A 23,882-nucleotide genomic window follows, 5' to 3' on the forward strand; every position below is an offset into this window, starting at 1 on the left:
ACATACAAGCTTATCAGATTTTATGTGCCTATGTACACATTTTCTTTGTTTAGACAGTCTTCTGGCATTTTTATATACATTATTATTGTTATTAGTATTATTATTTTGGGGGGGGGGGCAGACTTTCTCTATGTAGCTCTAGCTATTCCAGAACTCACTCTGTAGACCAGGCTGGTCTTGAACTCTGAGATCTGCCTGCCTCTGCCTCCCAAGTGCTGGGATTAAAGGTAAGTGCCACCACCACCCAGCTGTTGTTCACGTACATTGTCATATACTCATAATGATGTAAATTCACAGGAAGAGTTGACTGGGAGTCAGATGTAGTGGTGCATGTCTATTATTCTGGCTGGAGGAGGAAGGCCAGGAGTTCATCTTTAGCTACTTGGTTCGAGGCCTGCCTTAGCTACATGAGACCCTGTCTCAAAACAAAAAGGGGTTGGCTGACTTAAACTAGGGTAACATGCTTCTCTTGTGGCTACATTGTCACACTCGTACTCTGGGCTTGCCTGAGTTCAGAAGAAACTGTTCCCAGAAGCAGGCTAACACGAAAAGTCTGCATCCTTTGGCACTTAGTCTATTCCAGCAGGAGCGGTCACATCCTTGATGAACCGGATCCTTTCCAGGTCAGGCCCTCTGATCTCCAGCTTAGAGAGAACTCTGGCCAGGCCCGAGTTTGTGAAGAGAACATAAAGAGCTTCTTGTTATTCAGAGCGAATCACGTGGCTTTTGTTGCTGTTAATCCAGGCACAAAGGAAAGTTTAGAGGAGAAAACCATTACTGAACATTTTGTACTTTGCAAATGTCAAGAGGTTATTTTTCTTTCACTTCCAGAATCTCCAGAGTCTCAGCCTCTTACCCTAGTGATTCTTGGCCCTCTGTGTAATGGCCCCTCTCTTTCTCTCTCCTATTTCTGACTTTTGGGTTTTGAACAGCCGTCTCTCACAGCTGAGGCTTGCTTGCCTCAACCACTATGATCTTTCTGCCTCTACCTCTACTTCCCAGATGATGGGCTAATAGGAGCGCTCCGTTATACCTGACTCTGTGTGTGTGTGTGTGTGTGTGTGTGTGTGTGTGTGTGTGTGTGTGTGTGTGTGTTGAGATTAAACTCAAAGCCTAGTCTCTCCAACCTTACAAAGTCTTGACTGCCTAGCCCTTTCTGGTGTCATCAGACTTCCCCCTCCCCCTCAGAGCATTCCGAGACAGCATCAACACCAGCATAGTCTTCCGTTTGCCTCACTTGCTACCGTGTCTGTCTTTTCAATCCCAGTAGCGGATTTCTGCTCTCTTCACTGCTCTACCCCATAGCACAGTGTTTCGGGGGAGGCCTTGAGCTTATGGCGTTGGGCAGCACTCTCCTTTGAAAACCCCTCTTGTCATCTTAACTCCGGAAGGTGCTTTCCCAATCTTTTCTGTCTTAGCTTGAAAATCAGCTAGCTGGTTGTGCCTCCATCTTCGGGTCCTGAGGAAAGTAGGCAGGCTGTAACAGTGCTTCCCAAACTGTGATGTGCTGGAATGACCTAGGGATCTAACTTCAAAGGCCGGTTCTAGCGGGAAGTATAACTGCATACTAGAAGAGAGTGTGTGCATAGCCCCGGGTTCAGTCCCTGCCACCAAAGGAAAATGAGCTCTATCTCAGGAAGAGTATCCCTGGTGGGGTGCCCACGCTGCCGTTTATCGTTCCAGGAGAAAGGGCCTCAGTGAGCCCCAAGATTTTATTAACTACATTTTAGAATTACAGTTGTGTAGTGTATGTGAGAGAGACAGGAAACATCAGCTGTCATCCTCAGGGACGCTAGATACCTCCTTTGCTACAGAGTCCTTCACTGGCCCGGAGCTCAGCTAAATGGCCTAGCCAATGAGCTTCAAGGATCTCTCTATCTCTGCCTGCCCTGTGACTGGGATTACAAGTGCCTGTCAGGCCTTTTTCCATTGGTTCTGGAGATAATATTCTGCTCCCCCATGATCTGCGGCAGGCATCTGCCTGTACCTGTTTAGAATTTCTGTTACAGAATTTCATACTCCAACTTCTGAACTGTGATTTTGTTAAAGTGCCCATAGGACTGTGTTATCTAAGGGGGAGCAAAGATGTGATGGAACTTTCTAGAGCAAATAGTTCTCAACCTTCCTAATGCTGCTGCAACCCTTTAATACAGTTCCTCATGTTGTGGTCACCCCCAACCACAAAAGTATTTCATTGCTACTTCATAACTGTCATATTGCTGCTGTTATGTACTGAATGTAAATATCTGATATGCAGGACATCTGATAATGCGACACACACACACACAAGGGGTGGACACCCACAGGGTAAGAACTGCTGAGAGATATCAACTAGAAAGAGAAGAGCTGAAAAGAATGGGAAAACAAGACTCCATGTTTCCTGTTACACCGTGTCTCACACTTGCTCCAGAAACACCCCGCTGCCCTTTCCCTGACTTCTTACTCCATATTGATGCGCATTTGGATAGTCTCCAGGCCAGGCCTATTACAAATAACCCTGCTTGTGACTAATAATAGGGTGGGTGGGAAGCTAACATCTGGCAGATGTTGTTTTTTTGCTTTCTTTACTTTAGGCCTCTAAAGCCTTCGCTTGAACAATTAACAGTAGCCTCCTGGTTCACATGCTCAGCTAGAGTTCACCCTAAATCCTACGACCTCATTTATCTGTCCAAAGCATATCCCAGTCAGGCTCCTTACTCTGCTGCTCAAAAAACATCAAAGAGCTGGGCTGCGGTTGTAGCTCAGCCTAGCACGCACAGAGCCCTGGATGCAAGTCCCAAACCCATATAGCCAGCTGTGATAGCTCGAACGGGCGTAAGCCTAGCACTCAGAAGGAGGAGGAGGGGCAGGAAGTTCAAGGTCTATATGAGACCCTGTCCCAAACAAGCCAGCAAGCAAACAAACAAAAAGCCAAATGTGGTCATGTATGCTGCTAATCTCAGCACTAGGGAAGTCGAGGCAGGAGAGTCAAGAGTTTAAGGTCATCCTTGTCTACATAGCAAGCTTGAGGCCAGCTTGGGCAACTGTGTGCCGCTGTCTCAAAAATAACAACAATAAAAAACCCGACAAGTTTTAAAGTTGCCTTCTGTCTAGAGCATAAACCCCTTATCTCAGTGTGTGTGTGTGTGTGTGTGTGTGTGTGCGCGCGCATACACAAGCATTTTGCAAGCTATTTTCTTCCTCTGCTTCTGAACCTCACACCACACAGCCCCCCCCCACAGCCCCCCCCCCCCCCACCAACTGCCAGCTTCTGTCATCTGCTGCACCTGTTAAAGAGTCCTTGTCCTCCCAAGCCTGCCCTCTAGTGGGACAGTTTCTGACACATCTGCATATAAACTTCCTTCCTTCCCAACACCCCCACCCCGGCCTGCAGTACTCTGAAATGCCCTGTCAAGTTAGCCTCCCTTTCATTCATCCTTCTTTTCCCCCACAACCCGACCCCACCCTGTGAACTCAGTGTGTATCTCTCAGAGCAGGTAGGCCAGTTCCTTGTCCATAGACATGGTTCAGTTAGTAGTGCTGAACTGCTCTGGAGAAGGTGTTTGAAATGTCTTCCTGATTTTTATCTCTTTTGGCTAGTTCTCCTTTGAGTGTATTTCCCCTGATCTTTGGGATTTTGTATGTGAGCTGAGTGGCCAGAAACTAAGTCTATAGTGTCTGATGTCTCATGCTGATCAAGAAATGCTATTCTCTGAGAGCCTGGCATTTTGCCACATCTGTGGAGACAGGAGAATCACCAGTTCATGGCCAGCCTCATCTCCATAGGAAATCCCTGGCCAGCCTTGGCTACAAGAGACTGTTTCCATAAAATTAACTTCTTAATACTATCTTCCATAATCATTCCATTTAACAACCCTCTGCCCGCCCACCCAGAGCTGAAATGAATTGGATGTCTCTAGAGGGCATCTGTACGGGTACACGGTCCTGTGGTAGCTGGGGTGCTGAGAGGCGGAATCCCAGAGTCTGTCATCGCCGTGTTCTCATGTTTACATCTTCTGTCGCTGGCTGTTTTTTCAAACATGTTTTTCTTCCCCACTGTGAAACAAAGCCAATTCAGAGTAGCTAGAGTGTCCTCAACCGTTCCTGCCAACAACTGAATCTTCAAGACGCAGTTCCTAAGTCAGCATGCCGGAGGTAGAGGCAGGAAAAGTTCAAAGCCAGCACTTGGCGACCTAGAAAGTTCTAGGCCAGCCTGCACTAAGGAACCTGTCTCAAAAGAAACCAAACTAAAGTGGGAGGGGGAAAGACAAAACCAAACTAAACAACAAAGCCTTGCTTCTAAGTCAGTGAATGAAAATGCTTGTTTAATGGTCAGAAACCTCACTCATTTGCATGCCCCCTGTCTCCAATTACCCCAAGAGGATATGTCCTTTGAGCATCAGCCTGTCACTTCTGTGGCAAGAAAATAGGAATTAGAGGAAGCCAATTCGGAAACCTCAAAGAAGAGGAAGTGTCTCCAGGCTGAAGGGAAGGCTTCGGAGTCTTACTTCCTCTCTGTTCTCGATCCTCCGGGTGGTCCCCCACCCACACACCCCAGACAGGAAACAAGGTCTGGGATGAACAAGGGAAAGTCTAAAAGACTCCAAGGTGCAAGGACGCACCACAGCTGCGACAGTCACAATAACTGATTGATGTTTGCAGTTCCACAACGCTGCCCATTCATGGGTGCAGCCGGACTGTATGGGACAGGATGGGTAAGAAGTAGCCACTGTCCCTTCTGAGTACCTCCAAGCGCACTCAGGTCTGTGCAGTTCTTGGCTTCGCAGTTTCCTGGGACTAGAGCTTTCTGAGGCTTGTTTGCCCACACCCCTTCCAAGCAGAGAAGCTGAGTTCAAATCTAGAAATAACTTGTTTTATTTTCGTTGTAGCAACTAATTTGATTTCTACTTTGCCTTTAAAGTAGAGTCAGGATGCTCCTGTTTGAGAGAAGAGACCACAGGCGTGGTCAGTGGGTGGTAAGCCTGTGGCTAGGCTCAGATTCAAACACTGTTTCTGAGCCTTGCGCTCAGAGCCCACGACGTTGTCTCTCTTTTCCCTGGATTGCTTTTTACAGAACCGTTCACTGTTCTCTGGAGCTCTGGAAAGCTTCCCGTGTTAGCCTGAGGGAAAGCAGTGTGCCACAAACCACCAATGGCTAAGACTAAACCAGGTGTGCTCTCCCAGCGTCTGGGCAGATTAATGAGACTTCTCAAGGAATTTGCAATCTCTCTCTGGCTTCCAGAAACTTCAGCTGAGCACTGGGTCTTCAGTTAAGGCAGTCTGGAAAAACAAGAGAAACATCACAAGTCTAAGATGGTTACAGTGAAGTTATGGCTAAAAACCAAGGGTGAGCTGCAGAACTGCAGGTCTTGGCTGTGAAGAAGGAGTCGGTGAACGGTTATAGTTAAATGCCCATGTGATTGAACCAATACAATTCCCTTTCAAATCAAAGAACAGCATTTATCATTGTTGGTAATTGCTGAGAGAACCCAGGTATGGAATTATATTGACTGGTAAGGAAGGAGATGGCACAGAAGAGAAATAACAATACATGTGTCTGCTCTGTTGATAGACACAGCATTAGAGTCAGAAAGCCACACTGCATACCATGGACAAGGGGAATCGAGGAGCACTGCTGTAGCTTTAGTGTTTTCAATGGCTACTTTTACTGATGGTTCTTAAATGCTTTAACCTCCCTTCTAGCCCACCACCCACCAGAGGTAGTGGGGAAAAAAAGATTATTGGGATATGGGGAAGTGGACCTGTTTAGGAATGGTTCTTTGAAGCAAATCCCATCTGCATTGTCAAGAAATCAGCTGTTCAATTCCCAGGTCAGCAGTGGCAGCTTGATCCACTCGCAAACACTTCACGGATATACCAGCAGTCCAGCTCAGTGGTAGCAGCAGCGGGTGGCACCACCTAGCAGGAACAGGTAGACCTCAGCCAAATTGGCACGAGTCAGCAGGAGGGAACAGGACCAACAGGAATACCAGGAGCAGTTCTTTGCTGTGCCTCTCTCAATGAAGCCAAGATCAGTGAAGATGCAAGACCAAAGAGTGTTGCAGAGCCAGCTCTACCAGCAAGCCCCTCTCACAGTCCATTCAGTCCCATTTATCCACCCTCCAAACATCACGTGACCTCCATGAGTCCTGCCTCACCACATGCCTTGCCCAAGCACATGAGTCCTGTATCAGCTGACATCATTCTGCCAATCAGCCATAGTCCAAGGAAGCCGCAAAAAAGGCGCCAGCGCATCACCAGAAGATTTTTTGGCACATTTCTCCCTATGGAGTCCCAACAAACGCAGCTCAACTAGGAAATGTAGGGTGGACCAATACATACCATGTCGGTAGCAAAGACTCCTTCATCACGTGTCCTTTCGCGTGCTTGCGTTAGCAGAATATCCTTTCACCTGTGTTTGCTTCAGGAAAACACTCCTTCTCATTTGCTCCACCAAAACACCGTCCAACACAACTGACTTTCCAAAGACCCCTTAAGTTTCCCACTTCACACTGCTCTATTAGAATCCTGTCAGGTAGGAGTGTGAAGGTTTTAAGAGTAAAACTATAATGAAGTTGAAGCTAGAGAGATGGCTCTACTGTTAAGAACACTAGCCATTCTTCCAGGGGTCCTGCCTGGGTTTGATTCCCAACACCCACATGGCAGTTCATGACCCTCTTGTGACTCCTGTCCCAGGGGACCCAATGACTTTTTGTGACTTCCTTGAACACTGTATGTACCTAGTGCACAAGCATACATGCTGACAAAACATTAATACACATGATTTTGTCATAAAGTATGAAGTTAACATGTTTCAGAAACCACATCCCAGCCCACATCTGATGTCTCATTTGTCCCTCTCCTTTGTTCATAGATTATGGGACTAGAGTACAGATAAACTGCCTTTTCTCCTTCACAGTACTTATCAGGATTACTAGACTGCTAGCTATTCAAACACAGCTGCTGAGCTGCAAGATCTGCTGGACAGACTTGAGCCAGGGAAAGAGATGGGTTGGGTTTTGTTTTGTTTTGTTTTGTTTTAATGAGAAGACTCAGAGTCTTGTCAGGCAATCAACTGGGGAGACCTGGTTGGTGAAAGTCTGGCTCTCTCTCTCTCTCTCTCTCTCTCTCTCTCTCTTTTCTCTGGTAGGGTTGTCACATCCTGAGATCCTACTTGAAACTGCCTGTAAGGGCTCTTTCACATCAAGGAATTCCAATTCTCCCAAGATTCTCTACTGTAGTATATTCAAATTCAGAAGGCCTTGTGTTTTCACACCCACGAATATCACACGGAACCACAGACCTCATTTTTTTCTCTATTCACAGCCTCAGTGAAACTACCCGGAGAGCATTTTAAGTTATGGACTTTTTGTTTATGGGGGTAGGCGAGGATGGGGTGGGTGTGGGTGGCAGGAACAGTTTGGGGGCTTACACATCATAGACAAATCAGTCTTCGCCAAGCTATGTCCCCCATAAGAGCAGAATTCTTACTGTGCCTTTGAACACCACGTGATTCGGCATATCACTGGGAAAGCCACACCGCCACCTTGTACCTTGGCCTTTGTGGGTAACCCCTACCTTCCACCTTCTCCTATCCCCGGGGAGTGTGGGCTTTGCTAAACAGAGGCCCTGCTGAAAATTTTCCAAGACTCACGAGATGTCAAGTCATTTCTAAAAATTTTCAAAAACCCAGAAAGTCATTTCAAAAAGTCTGATTTGGTGGCTCTGTAGAGAGGAAGAGCAAACTTTCCATCGAGGCAGCAGGTCTGCCCCATAGGCTTGTGCTAAAGCTGCAGGAATCTAGACTTCAGTGGCAGCTCCTGAGCCAGGGGAAGTCCACTTGGCTGAGTGGGTTAGCTGCTGCCCAGGGCACACATCATGAAGCCTGCTTCCAGGGGATTTCCCTTGGCAATGGGACCAGCAAAGTTTCATCTTTCTGAAAGATTTCCCAGAGGAATACAATTGACTATATGGAAAAAAATCTCAAATGTGGATTTCTCATTTAGTCACTAGTCTCTTCAAATAAGGAAAAATAAACACAATTAGCTCAAGTAGTAAGAATGTATATTCTCTGAATGAGCTAATGCTTACTTCATCCCAGGCCCTCTGCTTTATGACACTGAGTCAAGCATGTGGCTCCGGCCCAGTCTAAGCCGGATTCGAATCCCAGCTTTCAGCATCAGAACTGAAAACTAAACCGATTGGTTCAAGGAAGTATACTAAAAAAATGCTAAAATATACCATCCCAAATCATATATGCTTCTTTCCCATCCTCCTTAAATGTAGTCTCCCAACTGCGTTTATATCAAGATATCAAGATTTGTTTGAATCTGTGAACTCTCATGGCCTGTAGTGTGTGTGACTTGCAGCATCCCACCATTACAAGGTAATGAGAATCTTGTCATGGTGACATGAGAATCAAAGAGTTAATGGCTGTGCAAACATTTCTCTGTTGTCACCTTTCTCGCTACAGTTTTCAATTTAGTGTTAGGAGTCATTTATTGACTATCATGAGCAACTGTTGTTCCAAGTGTGGAAGAGGCTAGAGAGAGATCCGGGCTCTGCTCTGCTAAACTGGCGAAGCCCAGACATCCAAGCGTTTCAGTGAAACCACTCAGCTGCCAGTGTGTCCAAGCTCACAGGTGACCTGCTTGGACTGGAGGCGTAGTTCAGCCTAGCATATTGTGAGACTCCAGGTTCAATCCTCGGCACCGCTGAAAATAAATAAATAGGCTCTACTAGAAGCAGTGCATAGATAACGAACGTGTCCATAGGCCAAGTAGATCCCTTGTTTGATCGTGCAATGGCTGAAATTGAGAAAATGGGGTGGTGGTATCAACTGGTTCCAAGGATGTCAAGGATCCAAGATCTCAACAATTGCCACGCACACAAAACCCGTGCTGATAACTGCTAAGTACAGAGAGTTAGCTCAGCACGAATGGCTCGACTGATGGTGATCCTGGATGAAGAGCCCCTGGAGTTCCTGTCTTGTACATTTCTGACCACAGGTCCATCACCAAGCAGACAGCAGATGATTTTGGAGCTGCTTGGTTCTAATTCTTCCAAAACAAAGTTCCTCTGCTTTCCTTCCACCAATGCTGTTAGCAGTCCAGCATCCAGAGCATGAATTATTCTAGCCACCCATTGTCTTTATTGTGAGCCAAATAAGGTCAAATACACTCCCTTTTATGCTTTCTAAAATAAATTCTCTTGAGAATTCAAGTCAATAAAAAAAATAATGGATTTTTTATACAGTGGCCATGAAAAGTACAGAGGCAAACTGGTAGAGTAGGGCTTCAATAAACAGACATGGGCACAGGTGGTCCTCACAGTAAAGGGGAGCTTGAAGAGTAACCGGGCAATGGAGGCTGAAGCAGAAGAGACCAGCTTGTTAACAGCCCTGATCCCCACCTACATGTTAGTCTTTCTTCAGCAGATGGTGAGGGCCCAAAGGGAACCAGGCAGAGAAGTAACTGAGATGTTGCTCTAAAAAAAATTGATACTGGGAACTGACTGATCAACAAGAAACTATTGTTCCAGGTAGACCAAGAGGACTGAATCTGAACAGTAGAGAAAGAATAAAAGCCAGGGGAGTCATGTCATGGGGATAATCAGCAGCATGAAATACCAACATGGGAAGCACCATGACGCACAGTCCTCCTCTGCTAAGGGCTCGTTAGATGCTGGGGCTTTGCTTAGTATTTCTCTTATTTAATCTTTAGAGAATCCAGCTTGTATTAGATCAGATATCTGGGAACTATTGTAAGTGGAGTTTAAATTCAACTTTAAATAGAATACTCTTTTTTTAAAAATGTGTATATTTACATGAATATACCATGTGCGTGGGGGTGCCCTCGGAGACCCTATACCCTGGAGCTGTAGTTACAGGTGGTTGCGAGTTGCCTGACATGTGTGCTGTGTATGGAACTACCAGGTCCTCTGGAAGAGCAAGTGCTCTTTTTTTTTTTTTAAATATTTATTTATTTATTATATGTGAACACACTGTAGCTGTCTTCAGACACACCAGAAGAGGGCATCAGATCACATTACAGATGGTTGTGAGCCACCATGTGGTTTCTGGGATGTGAACTCAGGACCTTCGGAAGAGCAGTCAGTGCTCTTAACCGCGGAGCCATCTCTCCAGCCTGAGCAAGTGCTCTTAGCCACTGAGCACTAGATCCAAGGGATTTATTCTTTTCTTTCTTTCTTTCTTTCTTTCTTTCTTTCTTTTTTTTTTTTTTTTTTTGACAGTCTCAAGTTTTTATTCAGTGGGTCTCTGTGTCTAGAAGAAGGTGTTGGGCCTCTTGGTGGTGAAGCGTGGCTTGTGCTGGCGCAGCAACACGCGGTGAGGCAGTGGGAATTTGATCTTGGAGTAGTGGAACTGCTTGACAGCTGGCGGGCGCTACTTGCCAGCTGCAATCTCTTCCACCTTCATGATCTGGATGGAGTGGGCACGGGCACGGTGTCGGGCACCCATGTCTCGGTAGCACTGTGTGACTGCACCAGCAGTGGTCAGGTCCCGGTACTCCCGGTACATGTTGTGTGTGCCACTGCGGGAGTCATAGCGCAGCCAGATGCCAAAGTTCTTCACGCGCAGGGGTGACTTCTCAAACACCTGTCCGCAGTACACAATCTCCCCTGATGACTTCTTCATCTTCTTCAGCTGTGACACAAAGTACAAGAAGCGGGACTTGGCCACCACATGGTTGGGCGCAAAGATTCGCATACGGTACAGTGGTGGTGTATGGCATTTTGGGGTTGGCAAGCAGCGCCCCACCACCTTGTACTCCCGAAGTGTGCCCGAAGCCTTCATGGCACTGCGTGCTCGTTCACCGCCAGTCACAAAAGGCGGATTTAGTCTTAATTTATGTGCTCCAAAGGATTAACATGCTCATTCAGCAAGTATTTATTTATTTATTTATTTATTTATTTATTTATTTAGGTTTTTCGAGACAGGGTTTCTCTGTGTAGTCCTGGCTGTCCTGGAACTCACTTTGAAGACCAGGCTGGCCTCGAACTCAGAAATCCACCTGCCTCTGCCTCCCGAGTGCTGGGATTAAAGGCATGCGCCACCACGCCCAGCTATATTTATTGTTTTATATATGCTAGGTATTGTCCCCGTTAAGCTGTATCTGTGAGCAATGTTGTGGAATTCTGTCTTCTTGGCACTTAGAGTAAGAATGGAGGGATGGCAAGAAGTAAAGGTTTTGTTCTGGCTTTCTGGGTGTGAGCAGCCCGGAACATCAAAGACTGTGGAGAACCAGACAGTGTGGGAAGGTCTGCACAGGAGCCAGCAGGAGCGCCACAGGTTTCTGGAACAGCAGAGCTGCAGATGAGCCTGAAGCATGTCAGAACCAATGCTTCTCAGGCATCATCAGCCTAAGTCCACCCCCTGCCCCAGGTTCTCTGTGGGCATCAGGATGGGGCCAAGGCTGTGGTCATCTCTCACGAGGACAGTGAGGTACTGCAGAAGCTTAGCATGAGCAAGAAACAGGACAAGTTGCCCAAGATATGTGATGCCTTTTTGGCCTCCAAGTCTCTGATCAAGTAGGTCCCGATACCCTGGGTCCAGGCCTAATTAAGGCTGGCAAGTTCCCTTCCTTGCTGGCACACAGTGAAAATACCGGGCCATATTGACGAAGTGAAGTCCACAATCAAGATGAAGAAGGTGCTGTGTCTATTGTTGCTATTGCTTGAGGATGAGGAATGAGAGGTCTTACAACACCCACTGGGTTGTCTCTTTCTTAGTACCATTACTCAAGATCTGGTAAACATCCAGGTCTTATACACCAAGAGCCCTGTGCCTGCGTTAGAGCACATCCTACCATAAGGTGAATAAAACTAAGAATTATATAAGGAGCCAACTAAGACATCAGGAGCAGAGAGAGGAAATGCTGAAGATTTGACTGCTACAAGGTGTGGGCTCTAAATACAAAGAGCAGGAACTGGAAGGAAAGAGATGAGGAATCCTGGTTTTGCCTATTTTGGGTAATGAAATGTCTGTTTATTCTGATGGAGGCAACTAGGGAAAATTCAGCTTCAATGGACAGTGCAGTGCAGCCCTAGATATGAGACATCTGGATTCTAAGGTACTAACAGAGGGCTTCCCCTAGCAGTCTTACAGAGAACTTCTCCGTGACTGTTCAGGCAAACTGTAGGTGTTATAGTACACTTGGCTGGGAAGACTGAGAAAAGTACGCAAAGGTCAGGAGTTAATCCTGATGTAAGGACCTGAGCTAGAACCAAGGGACAGCAGCTCTTATCAGCACACTTGGGAATTGAAGCTGGAAAGTACCGGGTGTTCCAGAGCGGCTGCTTACATGGGCTATTTTCTTAACCCGTGTTTCAATCTTGGATGTTGTACACCCTACCCCCACCCCCAGACAGCCTTCTTTTTCCTGTGTAGCCTTACTGTGTCCTGAAACTCATTCTGTAGATCTGGCTAGCCTTGAACCCAGAGATGTCTCTGCCTTCCAAGTGCTGGGATAAAAGATGTGTCCCACCACACCTGGCTTATATTTTTTTCTAAAGGAAGAAAAAAATTAGCTCGAGAAATTAAAACTTCCTTATGAAGAATCTCTTCAAATGTTTTGCTTTAAAATGGGTGCTTTTAGAGAGAACGCCACAGATCTGAATATTTCAGTATTACATCAGTAAATTGTTATAAATATTGCTGTAAACAAAACTTTTATTTAGGGAGGGGGGAATAGCTTAATAATATGCTTCGATTTTTATATTCACTAAATAGGGGCTGTGCCCTAGGGTGCACAATGTGCAGAATTTTACAGTTTGAAAAACCACCAGTTTTCCAGGAGTTGCTTCGCCGCCTTGGAATTACTCTCCGGTATCCAGCCACCAGCAACGATCTTGCTCATCATCAACTAAGACTGCTCAACCTCTCAAGTTCCCATCTCTGGGCCGCTGTCCAAAGGAAAGTCTTGCCAGACTAGAAGAAAACTTTTGTTATTTCCAGTGGCTTCTTCCACTAACCCTCTTTCAGGCCCTACATTTAAGGGTGGCTGTTGCATTCCTTTCTCCCCCAAAACGTAGGAAGAGAAGTGGCTGGTAAAATGAAGGTTAGGAAGAACAAAGCCAGACTCCGGGAAGACAGGAGAGCAAGTACAGGCGCCCAAACTGACTGCGAACGCGGTGACCATACTGTCTCCAGAGGTCACAAGTAGGCAAAGGACAACTGCAGGCACCTTGAAAACTTCCTCTTTTGGCCACTCTGATCTCCAGAACGCACTAACGGCCGGCTGCGACCCAGAGCCACCACCCGGAAGCCCGCGGACCGCAGGCCGGGCGCGCGAGGGCCCGCCTACTCAGGGGCAGTGCTTTGGGACGTCCCGTCCCCACCGGAAACACCGCCAGTCCCTCACCAGAGCGGAAGCAGCTCCGCCGGTGCTCCGGAAGCAGTAGCCATAACTTCCGGGAGGGGGCTTGGGTCCCTGGTGTGTGTGCTACGGGGTGCAGACTGTGTTTAAAATAGCAGGAACGCCATGTCCCGGGGTTCCAGCGCCGGTTTTGACCGTCACATTACTATCTTCTCTCCCGAGGGCCGACTCTACCAAGTAGGTGAGTGACTCAGGGCCTCCTGCGGGACCTCCGAATTGCTCTGTCATGCTTCGGCCTGGAGCGAGCGGACGCGGCCCGAGGATGGTTCGGGGGCTCGGAGAAGGGCCTGAGCCAGGAAAGCAGCAGGATCGAGGTCGGGCCCGCTCTCGTCTTCCCAGCCCGGTCTGCAAGCGGGCTTGGAGGCTGAAACCGAAGCGTAGTGCTCTTCAGGAGCGCCTTACTGGCCAGACACAAAGCAGTAGGGCTTTGCACTGTGATGCCCGCCTTCTGCCTTTCGGAGTCCCCCGTAGCTCAGCGATTCTCAATCTTCCTAATGCTGCGCCCCTTAAATCCAGTTCCTCGCGTTGTGATGACCCTCAGCCATAAATTTGTTTTCGTTGCTACTTCAAAACTATGTTTTTTTTGTTTTTTTGTTTTTTTACTTCAATGAACGGTAATGTTTTTTCAGATGGTCTTAGGCGACCTTGTGAGAAGGTTTTGGTACTGGGGGTCGCGACCCACATGTTGAGAAGCACTGTTTAGCATCAGTCTACCTGGAGCCTGAGTCTTCCCTTCGCTGAGAGTGGTTGGTTCTTTAACCATCCAACTTAAATGCACACACACCACACACCCTCAACCCTCCTCTGCAGTATAGATAGATGACTTGCTTTGTGGTCAACTCTATACAAGTGTGTAAAGCCCTACCAGACACTGCTGGTTCTAGAAAAGAGATCAATGTCACTCGTCCCTACTGAAGCTGACTGCTTAAAGGAAGTGACAGGAAACCAAACGAATAAAAAGAGAAGAGTTCAGTATATGCAAAGTTCACAACTGAGAAATAAAAGAACAGCAATGAACTCCTCTTGAAGTTGGCACCCCGATTTTAACCCCCACCTGTAAGAATGCTTCTATAGTTTAAAAACTGGTTCTCAGTCTAGTTGAGGCACGGTGTGTTAGTCTTTACTAAAGGAACAGCTTTAATGGACGGAAACCTGAACTTAGCATCAGTTACTCCATGTAACAATACATTTTGGTAAGTTGAAGTCGCGGCAGGGTTTGGTCTAGGATTATAGGACAGACTTTTAAGCTCTTGCCATAGAAAACTTAGTGTCAGAAGGGCGAGACATACATCTGGTCCATGATAATTTTATTTTGAAGTTTTTTATCTCAGTGTCTTGACAAGGAGAGTCATACTATCTTGGTTGGAAATCCTAGAGTTGGCCTATAAATGGAGTTCTACTCACCTATATGCTTAGATTATTGTTTGAGTTGTTGCTTTCCCTCTTTTACTCAGGGCATGAGGTAGGCGTTGCTGAGAAAAAAACTGAAAGAGCAGTGTGAGCAAGGAGGAGAGTGTGCAGAGGTCAGGCCTTGCAGGCACACCTGGACTACCATGCCTGCTGTGCCTGCTGTGCTCCATACTAGCTGGCCTGCCACCATAGAATCTTTGCTCAATTTCTGTTTGCAAAATTGGGCTAATAATTCCTTCTATTGTGTTTTGAAGATTTAAATTAAGCAGTACATATATTGCTTATTGTGTGCTATTATATATTGAGTACTTGGTATAACAGGATGCCTGTTTGAAACTTTGACTTAAAAAATAATCTATTCAATTAGTCCCTCTGTAGATACAGAATCCCTTTCTTTGGGTCCATCCTTCTTAGTTTGCTAGTGAAGTATATTCACAATATTGTAATTGCTGTGCATTAGACTAAACTTTAGGTCTCCCAAAGATCCAGAATCTAAGAACTATAAAAATGCAAACTGTTAACCTAGATAGCTGTGGAATAATATAACAAACTGGGGTGGTGATAGGGGAAGTAAGAATTAATAGGATGTTCCTCCTTTGCCATACTTTAAACATTTAATTCCCAACACCAAAATAAATAGTCTAGCAGTGATCAAGGAATAAATTTAAATTATACTACTAAACATAGTTATAAACATGATCTGTAATTTTAACAGTACCAGTTGGTAGACTTTTAAGGAAATAACACTTTGATAACTATTGACTTTTTTTTGGTTTGGTTGGTTTTTTGCTTTTCTTTTAGACCTTAAAATAATAATTTAAAAAAATTACATTAATCTATTTTGTGTATACAGAAGTCAGTTCTCTCCTCCCATGTAGATCCTGGGAATCAACTCAGTGTGGTGTGTGTGTGTGTGTGTGTGTGTGTGTGTGTGTGTGTGGCTGCTCGCCTGCCTGCCTGCCTGTCTGTTTGAATTCAGGTTCTCTGCCAGAGTAATACACTCTTAATCCTTGAGCCATCTCTCTAGCCTCTGAAATTTTTTTTCTTAATTAATGTGTGTTTGTAGGTTGTGTTTGTGTATAAGCATGTGCTAGGAATTGCAGAACATGTAAGTTAATAATTCAGTTTTTAAAAAATTATATTGTATTTGTTGTCTGTGTATGTGTTTGTGTCTTCATGTGCATATGTGTATATATGTATATGCCCATCAAAGGGCAACTTGGGAGAGCTGCTTCTCTCCACTGTGTGGGTCTTAGGATTGTCCTGTCAGGCAGTGGGTGCCTTTAATCTATGAGCATCTCTCTGGCCATAAAGTTCTTCCTTAATGTGTGTATACAAATTGCATTTGTATAGGTGTGGTTAAGAATTAATAGAGCAAGCCGGGCGTGGTGGCACATGCCTTTAATCCCAGCACTCGGGAGGCAGAGGCAGGAGGATTTCTGAGTTTGAGGACAGCCTGGTCTACAGAGTGAGTTCCAGGACAGCCTGGGCTACACAGAGAAACCCTGTCTCAAACCCTGCCCTCCTCCCCAAACAAAAGAGCACATTAGTTTAAAGTTTAATTTTAAGGTTTGGGTTGCAGCTTGGTGTTTATAGCACCTAAGAAGATGGGGTGGGGTACAGAGGAAGAGGGAGGAGACTGTTAATTATATGTATCTACACACATACATGTCTACACCAAAAACTTAACAGGCTCAACACTGTTATAAGTCTCATATTCTCTCCTGTGCCAGTTCCAAGATTGCTAATGACCCCACTTTTGAAGATACCTGTTTTAGAAAACAAATATTCGGGAGTTATGTAAAATGATTTTGTAGCCTTCAAATTTAGGGAAACAGCAGAATATCTCATGATTTTTGCTGGTTTTTGTTTGTTTGTTTTTGTTTTTTGATTTTGTTTTTCTGAGACAGGGTTTCTCTGTGTAGCACTGCCTGGCTGTCCTGGAACTCACTCTGTAGACCAGGCTGGCCTCAACCTCAGAAATCCACCTGCCTCTGCCTCCCAAGTGCTGGGATTAAAGGCGCGAGTCACCACCGCCCGGTGATTTTTGCTGTTTTTTAAAGGTTTATTTTTAATTATATGTACGTGTGTGTAGGTCTGCACGGGGGTATATGCACTTTAGTACAACTGTCTGCAGCGGCCAGGAACATTGGATTCCTCTGGAACTGAAGACTGAGTTGAGTGTTGAGCTGCCTGATGTAGTTCATGGGAACTGAACTTGAATCCTCTGCAAGAGCAGTAAATACTGTTAACTGCCGAGCCATCTCTCCAGCTCCTCATCTCTTTTCTTTCCTCTTTCCCTTCTTGTCTCTTCTTTTCTGGCTTTGTTTGTTTGGGGTTTTTTGTTGTTTTGTATGTGGTTTTTCTAGACATGGTTTCTCTATAACAGCCCTAGCTATCCTGGAACTCACTTTGTAGACCAAATCAGCATCTTTTGGGTTTTTTGTTGTTTTGTATGTGGTTTTTCTAGACATGGTTTCTCTATAACAGCCCTAGCTATCCTGGAACTCACTTTGTAGACCAAATCAGCATCTTTTGGGTTTTTTGTTGTTTTGTTTTTTGTTTTTAAATAATCAAACTTTATAGGCTATTTGGATTTTTCATTTTAACTTTTCAACTAATGTTTATCTAGAAATAAGAAATTATATTTATATGCCCAAATTCAATATGGCATTTTAAACAAAAGTGTGAGTGGGAAGTGTTAAATTGTGTTGCTACTTACTAGCCCCCCAGAGTCACTTGTACAGGCTTTATAATGTGTGTCCAAAAGAGGAGGGGGTGCTGCCTGCTGCTGACACTGAGCCATTCATTCCCTGGTACTGTTTGCTTGTCCTGAGCTTTTGACGTAGTAGACATAGTACCTTCTATAGTTAGCCTGCTTCCACCCTAATGTTTCAGAAATGAAAAGTTGAAGAAATGGTAGGAAATTTAAGATTTGGTTTTTGTGTGCTGGTGGTGGTGCATGCCTTTAATCTCAGCTCTTGGAAAGCAGAGGCAGGTGGATCTCTCAAGGTCAGCCTGGACTACAGAGTGAGTTCCAGGACAGCCAAGGCTAGACAGAACCAGTCTCAAAATACCAACCAAACAAAAGATTTGTTTTTATTTTATATATATGAGTATTTACATGAATGTGTTCATGTGTTCCGTGTGCTTCTGGGTGCCTGTAGATGTCAGAGAAGTGCAGGAATTCCTTGGGACTGGAGCTCAGGTGTTGTGAGAAGCCATGTAGGTGCTGGGAATCAAGCCCAGATCCTCCAAAAGAGCAGCTAAGTGCTCAAAACCACTGCGCCATCTTTCTGTCCCAGCAATTTCCATCATAACAGCTTGTTTTTTTATTGAACATAAAAACTACTGTGTTTGGCTGTTTTTGGTTTTGTGTGATGTGTGTACAGAGTGTATGTGGTGGATTCACACTCCAACGGTAGAAGACATCAGATATCTTTCTCTTTCAATTTCTACCCTATTCCTTTGAGACAGGAGCTCTCACTGAACCTAGAAGTAGGTTGGCTACCAACAATCTCCAGTGACCTGTCCGTAATCTGCCACTTACACATGCGTGCTCAGGGATCACAAGCATGTGGCCATGCCTGGCTTCCTATGTGAGTGCTGGGTTATTTGAGTTCAGGTTCTCATACTTCGACAGCAAACAATCTTTCCTGCTGAGCCATCTTCCTAGCCCAGGTTTTGATTTCCAATTTGGAGAGGGATTGTGTGGAGGTCAGAGAAAAATCGCAGGAGTTACTTCTCTCCTACCGTGTGGGATTTGGGGATCAAACTCACTGTCATCAGGCTTGAGCCCAAGTTTATCTGCTGAGCCACCGTGAGGGGCTTAGTGATTGATTGTTTTGAGACAGTTTTGTTGTATCTGAGACTGGCTTTGAACTCGAGGCAGTCCTCTTGCCTTAGCCTCCCAGGGCTGAGGTTATAGGCATGTCACTACACGTGACCATTTTTTAATATATAGAAAGTGACAGTTTTAAGGGCTGGGTATCAAGAAACAAAGTAAGTAGGGTCAGGTGTATTGATCTGCCAGACAGATCTCCATGATTTCAAGACTAGCTAGAGCTACATGGACTCTGCCTCCAAAATAAAAGACCTATGTAAAAAAACCACACGTGGTAGGTGGTGTGTGTTTATAATCTTTGTAGTCCCAGTTCTGGGGTGGCAGATCTCTAGGACTTGCAGGCTAGCCAGCCTACAATACCTTGAAGCTCTAGGCCAATGAGAGACCTCTATTTCAAACAACAAGATAGACAGCCCTGAGGAGTGAATGGCACTTGTTTGTTCTCTGGCTGGGTATACACACATGTACACATACACAAAATTCACTTGGATCTTTACTCTTTTTCTTTTCTTTTTTGAAGAATGTTATTATTTTATTTGTGGGTTTTTTTTTGTTTTTGTTTTTTTTCCGAGACAGGGTTTCTCTGTGTAGCCCTGGCTGTCCTGGAACTCACTTTGTAGACCAGGCTGGCCTCGAACTCGGAAATCCGCCTGCCTCTGCCTCCCAAGTGCTGGGATTAAAGGCGTGTGCCACCACTGCCCGGCATGTTATTATTTTAATTATCTGTATGTGTCTGAGTATGTGCATATGAGTGTAGGTGCCCACAGTGTACAGAAGAGGGCAATAGAGCTGGGGCTGGAGTTGAGGGAAGCTGTAAGCATCTTGATATGTGTGCTGGAACCGAACTTGGGTCCTCTGGAAGAGCAGTAAGCTCTCTTAATTGCTGAGCCATCTCTCTTAGCACCTATTTATTTATTTAATCACTTCCAGTCTGCACTAAAGTTCACTTGATAAAAGTTTCTGGATCATTGTTTTATTGTTTGAAACACAGTCTTGTTATTTATTGTAGACCAGGATATCCTTGAACACCTGGGCCTTCTACCTCAACCTTAGTACTAGAATTACAGGCCAAGGCTATTGGTGACTTTTTGTAGTTTAGATGCTGTGGTTTTCAGTTCTATAATTTCCATTATTATTATTATTACTACTACAACTACTACTACTACTTCTTTGTGAGTATTTGTGCTACAATGCACCGGGTTGAGAGGACAGCTCTGTGGAGTTGGTTCTTTCCTTCTGCATTCTGATATCAGTTCTGGGGATTGAACTCAAGTCAGTAGGTACCCTAGCTAGGTTTCCATTGCTTTGGCAAACCACTATGACCAGAAACAACTTGGGGAGGGAAAAGTCTATATGGTTTTCATTTCATGATCACAGTGCATCACTGTGAGAAGTCAGTGTAGGATCTCAAACAAGGAACCTGGACTCAGGGACTGAAACAGAAGCCATGGAGGAACATTGAATGCATGTGTTTCTTATCCTGGTCATTTATAAAGCCTCTGGCTAGTCCTTAGAACCAGTGTCCAGAGTATCACTTAAAGTTAAGTTTTGAGATTGTCTACTATGTAGAAAAATTTAGGTCATAATTGGAATTATAAGTAATTTTAAGAAAAAATTTCTGAGCTGGCTGATGGTGGCACATACCTTAATCCCAGCACTTTGGAGGCAGAGGAAAGCAGATATCTGTGAATTCTAGGCTAGCTTGATCTGTAGAACTAGTGCCAGGACAACCAGAGCTACACAGAGAAACCCTGTTTCAAAAAAGGAAAACAAAAATTATCTTCTGTATTAACACAGAAAATGATAGCCATATTTCTGATCTCATCTCATCAAAGATGGTCCTTACTAAGTAAACTGTGGGATACCAGAGTAGTTTGTATTTGCTCCCATCTTGACACCAGTCTTTCAAACCAGAGAGTGCATTGAGAGTAAGTAGTTACAAGTACACATTCTGAAGTTTGTAATAAACTGAAAAGCCCTATGTTAATTGTAAGTTACAAAAATTGCAACATTTTCTTTCCATTCTTGAGATAAGATCTCATCATGTAACCCTGGCTGGCCAGGACCATGCTAGGATTAAACGTCAACTGGTAGACAATATTAATATGAAATCTAATACCAAATATTAAAACTGCATGTAGTAAGTTATTGACCAAAAATCAGCAGAAGCACTAAATCTTTAGAGCACCAGTTTTGACCTAGGGAAAGCAGGCGTGATGACACTGTGCCCATAGAACAGCTTTGAAAATGATAAGACATATTAAGATCTGCTGTGATAAACTTAGAGTAGAATTCATTTCAAAATTTGGCACTTGAACCTAATGAAAATTCAGTAAAATAAAACTGGAAGAAATGAAGCTGGTTACACTGGTTGATTGACATTTTTATTATTTTGACTTTACTTCTCTTGGTTGGCATTCTACATTCCTATAGCTTAACCTGATTCTTTTAATGATGGTTTATTAGTTTCCATGTAAGAGCTATGATAAAAATACAGAAGTGGATGTTCACAGTCATCTATTGGATGGAACACAGGGCCCCCAATGGAGGAGCTAGAGAAAGTACCCAAGGAGCTATAGTACCCAACCCTATAGGTGGAACAACAATATGAACTAACCAACCACCCCTCCAGCTCGTTTCTCTAGCTGCATATGAATCAGAAGATGGCCTAGTCGGCCATCATTGGAAAGAGAGGCCCATTGGTCTTACAAACTTTATATGCCTTAGTACAGGGGAACGCCAGGGCCAAGAAGTGGGAGTGGGTGGGTAGGGGAGTGGGGGGGGTAGGGTATGGGGGACTTTTGGGATAGTATTGGAAATGTAAATGAAAAAAATACCTAATAAATAAAAAAAATTTATTTAAGAAAAAAAAATTATCCCACCTTAGCCAGACATGCTTTTTAATCCCAGCACTCAGGAGGTCCAGGCCAGCCAGAGCTACATAATGAGATCCTGGCTCAAAAATGGAAAGAAAATGTTCCTATTTTTTTTAAAGACAGGGTCTCTTGTATCTCAGGCTGGCCTCAAACTCTCTGTACAAAGATGACCTTGAATTCTGACTCTCCTATCTGCCCACCAAATGCTAACATTGTAGTCACCAAACTCAGATTGATCCAGTATTTTGTGCTTACTAAACCAACACTTTTTTCTTTTGGTGTTTCGAGACAGGGTTTCTCTGTATAGCCCTGACTGTCCTGGAACTCCCTTTGTAGGCCAGGCTGGCCTTGAACTCAGAAATCTGCCTGTCTCTGCCTCCCAAGCGCTGGGATTAAAGGCATGCGCCACCACGCCTGGCTTAAACCAACACTCTTATCAACTGAGCAACATCCCCAGGTCCTAGTCCACCTTTTAAAAAACAAACAAACAAACAAACAAACAAACAAAAACCTGTTTTGTTTTTCCAGAATATGCTTTTAAGGCTATTAACCAGGGTGGACTTACATCTGTTGCTGTCAGAGGAAAGGACTGTGCAGTTATTGTCACACAGAAGAAAGTACCCGTAAGTAATACTGCCCAGCCAGTCAATGGCTGCAAAATCAAATGTAGGAATTTTCTGTGATTTTTGAACAGGGTTATATTACCAATTTACATTAACATTTGTCTTGGTCTGACTCTGCCTTTTTACTAATCACTCAAGGAACCCTGAGCAGCTGGACCCTTTTAGGCTGAGATTGTCACAATAAGTCACAATAAGTGGGATGAGATTTCTAAGTCCTTTGTTTTCTGGGATCTTTAATCCACAGAAAACATCTAGAAAAAACATCTTCCTCTACCCCTTTTGAAAGATTGGTTTTAACTGTAAAATGAACAGAACACACATAGCTCATAACTCCTATTTTACAGTTTATTGCTCCAGTTCCACACTGGTGGTTTTTTATAAGTGTGCAGAGGCTGTGGACTTTAAAATGACATGGCGGTGGTTTATTTTGTTCTTTAGGACAAACTACTGGATTCCAGCACAGTGACTCACTTGTTCAAGATAACGGAAAGCATTGGCTGTGTGATGACAGGAATGACAGGTAACCGCAAGCAGCGCCGTCCTGGAGTGCAGCCTGGCAGTCCTTCCTGCCAGATCACTTTGTATTTGTGTTGTGTATTTGTTTTTGCATGTATTGATGGTGTATGTGGGAGGGGTGCACTTTGTCAGGGCATGTGTGGGTCAGCAACCTGTGGAAGTTGGCTTTCTCTACCATGTGAGTTCTAAGAATGGGACTCAGGTTGTCAGACTTAAAAGATACCCTTACTTGCCAGCCCTGTCTTTTCTGCTTTAAAGATCCCTTAGTGCCTGGTTTTGGGGTGTTACTAGTAGATTCGCTATTTTCCTATCGTCCAAGGGTAGTATTAGTTTGTGTTTGTACAAGTATGCTCACTGTGCTTGTGGAGGCCAGAGGTTGACTTCTGATGTCTTCTACTATCACCTTCCTCCTTATTTTTTGAGATAACTTCTCTCTCCTATGTGTATCTCTGTTGCAACTAGACTGTCTGAATAGCAAGCCTCCAGGGTCATCTTCTGTTTCCAAGGTACACACACACACACACACACACACACACACACACACACACACACATCCCAGGGTTACAGGTCCCGGGTTACAGGTGTATGCCTGGCTTTTACATGGCTACTAGGGATCCAAGCTTAGGTTCTTATGTTTGCACAGGTCTTTACCTGCTAAGCTCTGTGTCCACCCCCTAATAAGATATTTAAGATGGTCATGAATTTGGTTGGTTGGTCACTTAGTGGTTTAGTTGCCTGATTATAGTTATTAGTTGACTTACTGGCTTTTTGGTTTGGGGTTTGCTTGTTTGAGGTAGGGTCTAGAACTCCACTGTGTAGAGCAGGCTGGTTTCCTAGAGATCTGTCTGGCTCTATCTCCTGAATGCTGGGATTAAAGATGTTTGCAACCATGTCTGGCTGATTGGCTGTGTTTTTTAGACAACATCTTGCAGTATATATAGTTCTGCTGGCTTCAGATTCAATAATTATCCTGCCTCAGCCTACTGAGTGCTGGGATTACAGAAGTGGACTAACCATTTCTGCCTTGTGAACTATTTTGAAATCATAAGTATAATATAGTTGTAGGTCTTTATGTTGCTAGTGGGGAATCTGGACCCCTTATAGATACGGTTTTTATTTCAGATGTGGTTAGTTAGAAGTGAGTGAGAGTTTCTACAGAATTTATTTTGGCTTTCAATTTTCTAAATTCAAAGGAAAATTCATGTCTAAAACATAAAGATGAAGAGATTATTCTCTCTCC

At 44.5% G+C, this 23,882-nt stretch overlaps 1 protein-coding gene and 1 pseudogene across 2 annotated transcripts in view; one reads left to right on the forward strand and one right to left on the reverse strand.

Annotated features, from left to right (window-relative positions):
- Psma6 (proteasome subunit alpha 6) overlaps window positions 1–23,882 on the forward strand; it is a 34,238-nt gene that overhangs the window by 1,216 nt on the left and 9,140 nt on the right. The window contains exons 1-3 of one of the 2 annotated variants that reach the window (NM_011968.3): window positions 13,388–13,554; window positions 22,032–22,126; window positions 22,565–22,646. In NM_011968.3, coding sequence (NP_036098.1) covers window positions 13,479–13,554; window positions 22,032–22,126; window positions 22,565–22,646 — 253 coding nt within the window. In that variant the 5' untranslated portion in view covers window positions 13,388–13,478. Of the gene's footprint in view, window positions 1–13,387; window positions 13,555–22,031; window positions 22,127–22,564; window positions 22,647–23,882 lie in introns of those variants that run through there. The other variant, NM_001310583.1, reaches the window with a different exon arrangement.
- Window positions 10,226–10,841, reverse strand: Rpl18a-ps1 (ribosomal protein L18A, pseudogene 1; annotated as a pseudogene).

The sequence above is a fragment of the Mus musculus genome, chromosome 12 (genome assembly GCF_000001635.26).
Source record: "Mus musculus strain C57BL/6J chromosome 12, GRCm38.p6 C57BL/6J".
Taxonomy (NCBI): Eukaryota; Metazoa; Chordata; class Mammalia; order Rodentia; family Muridae; genus Mus; species Mus musculus.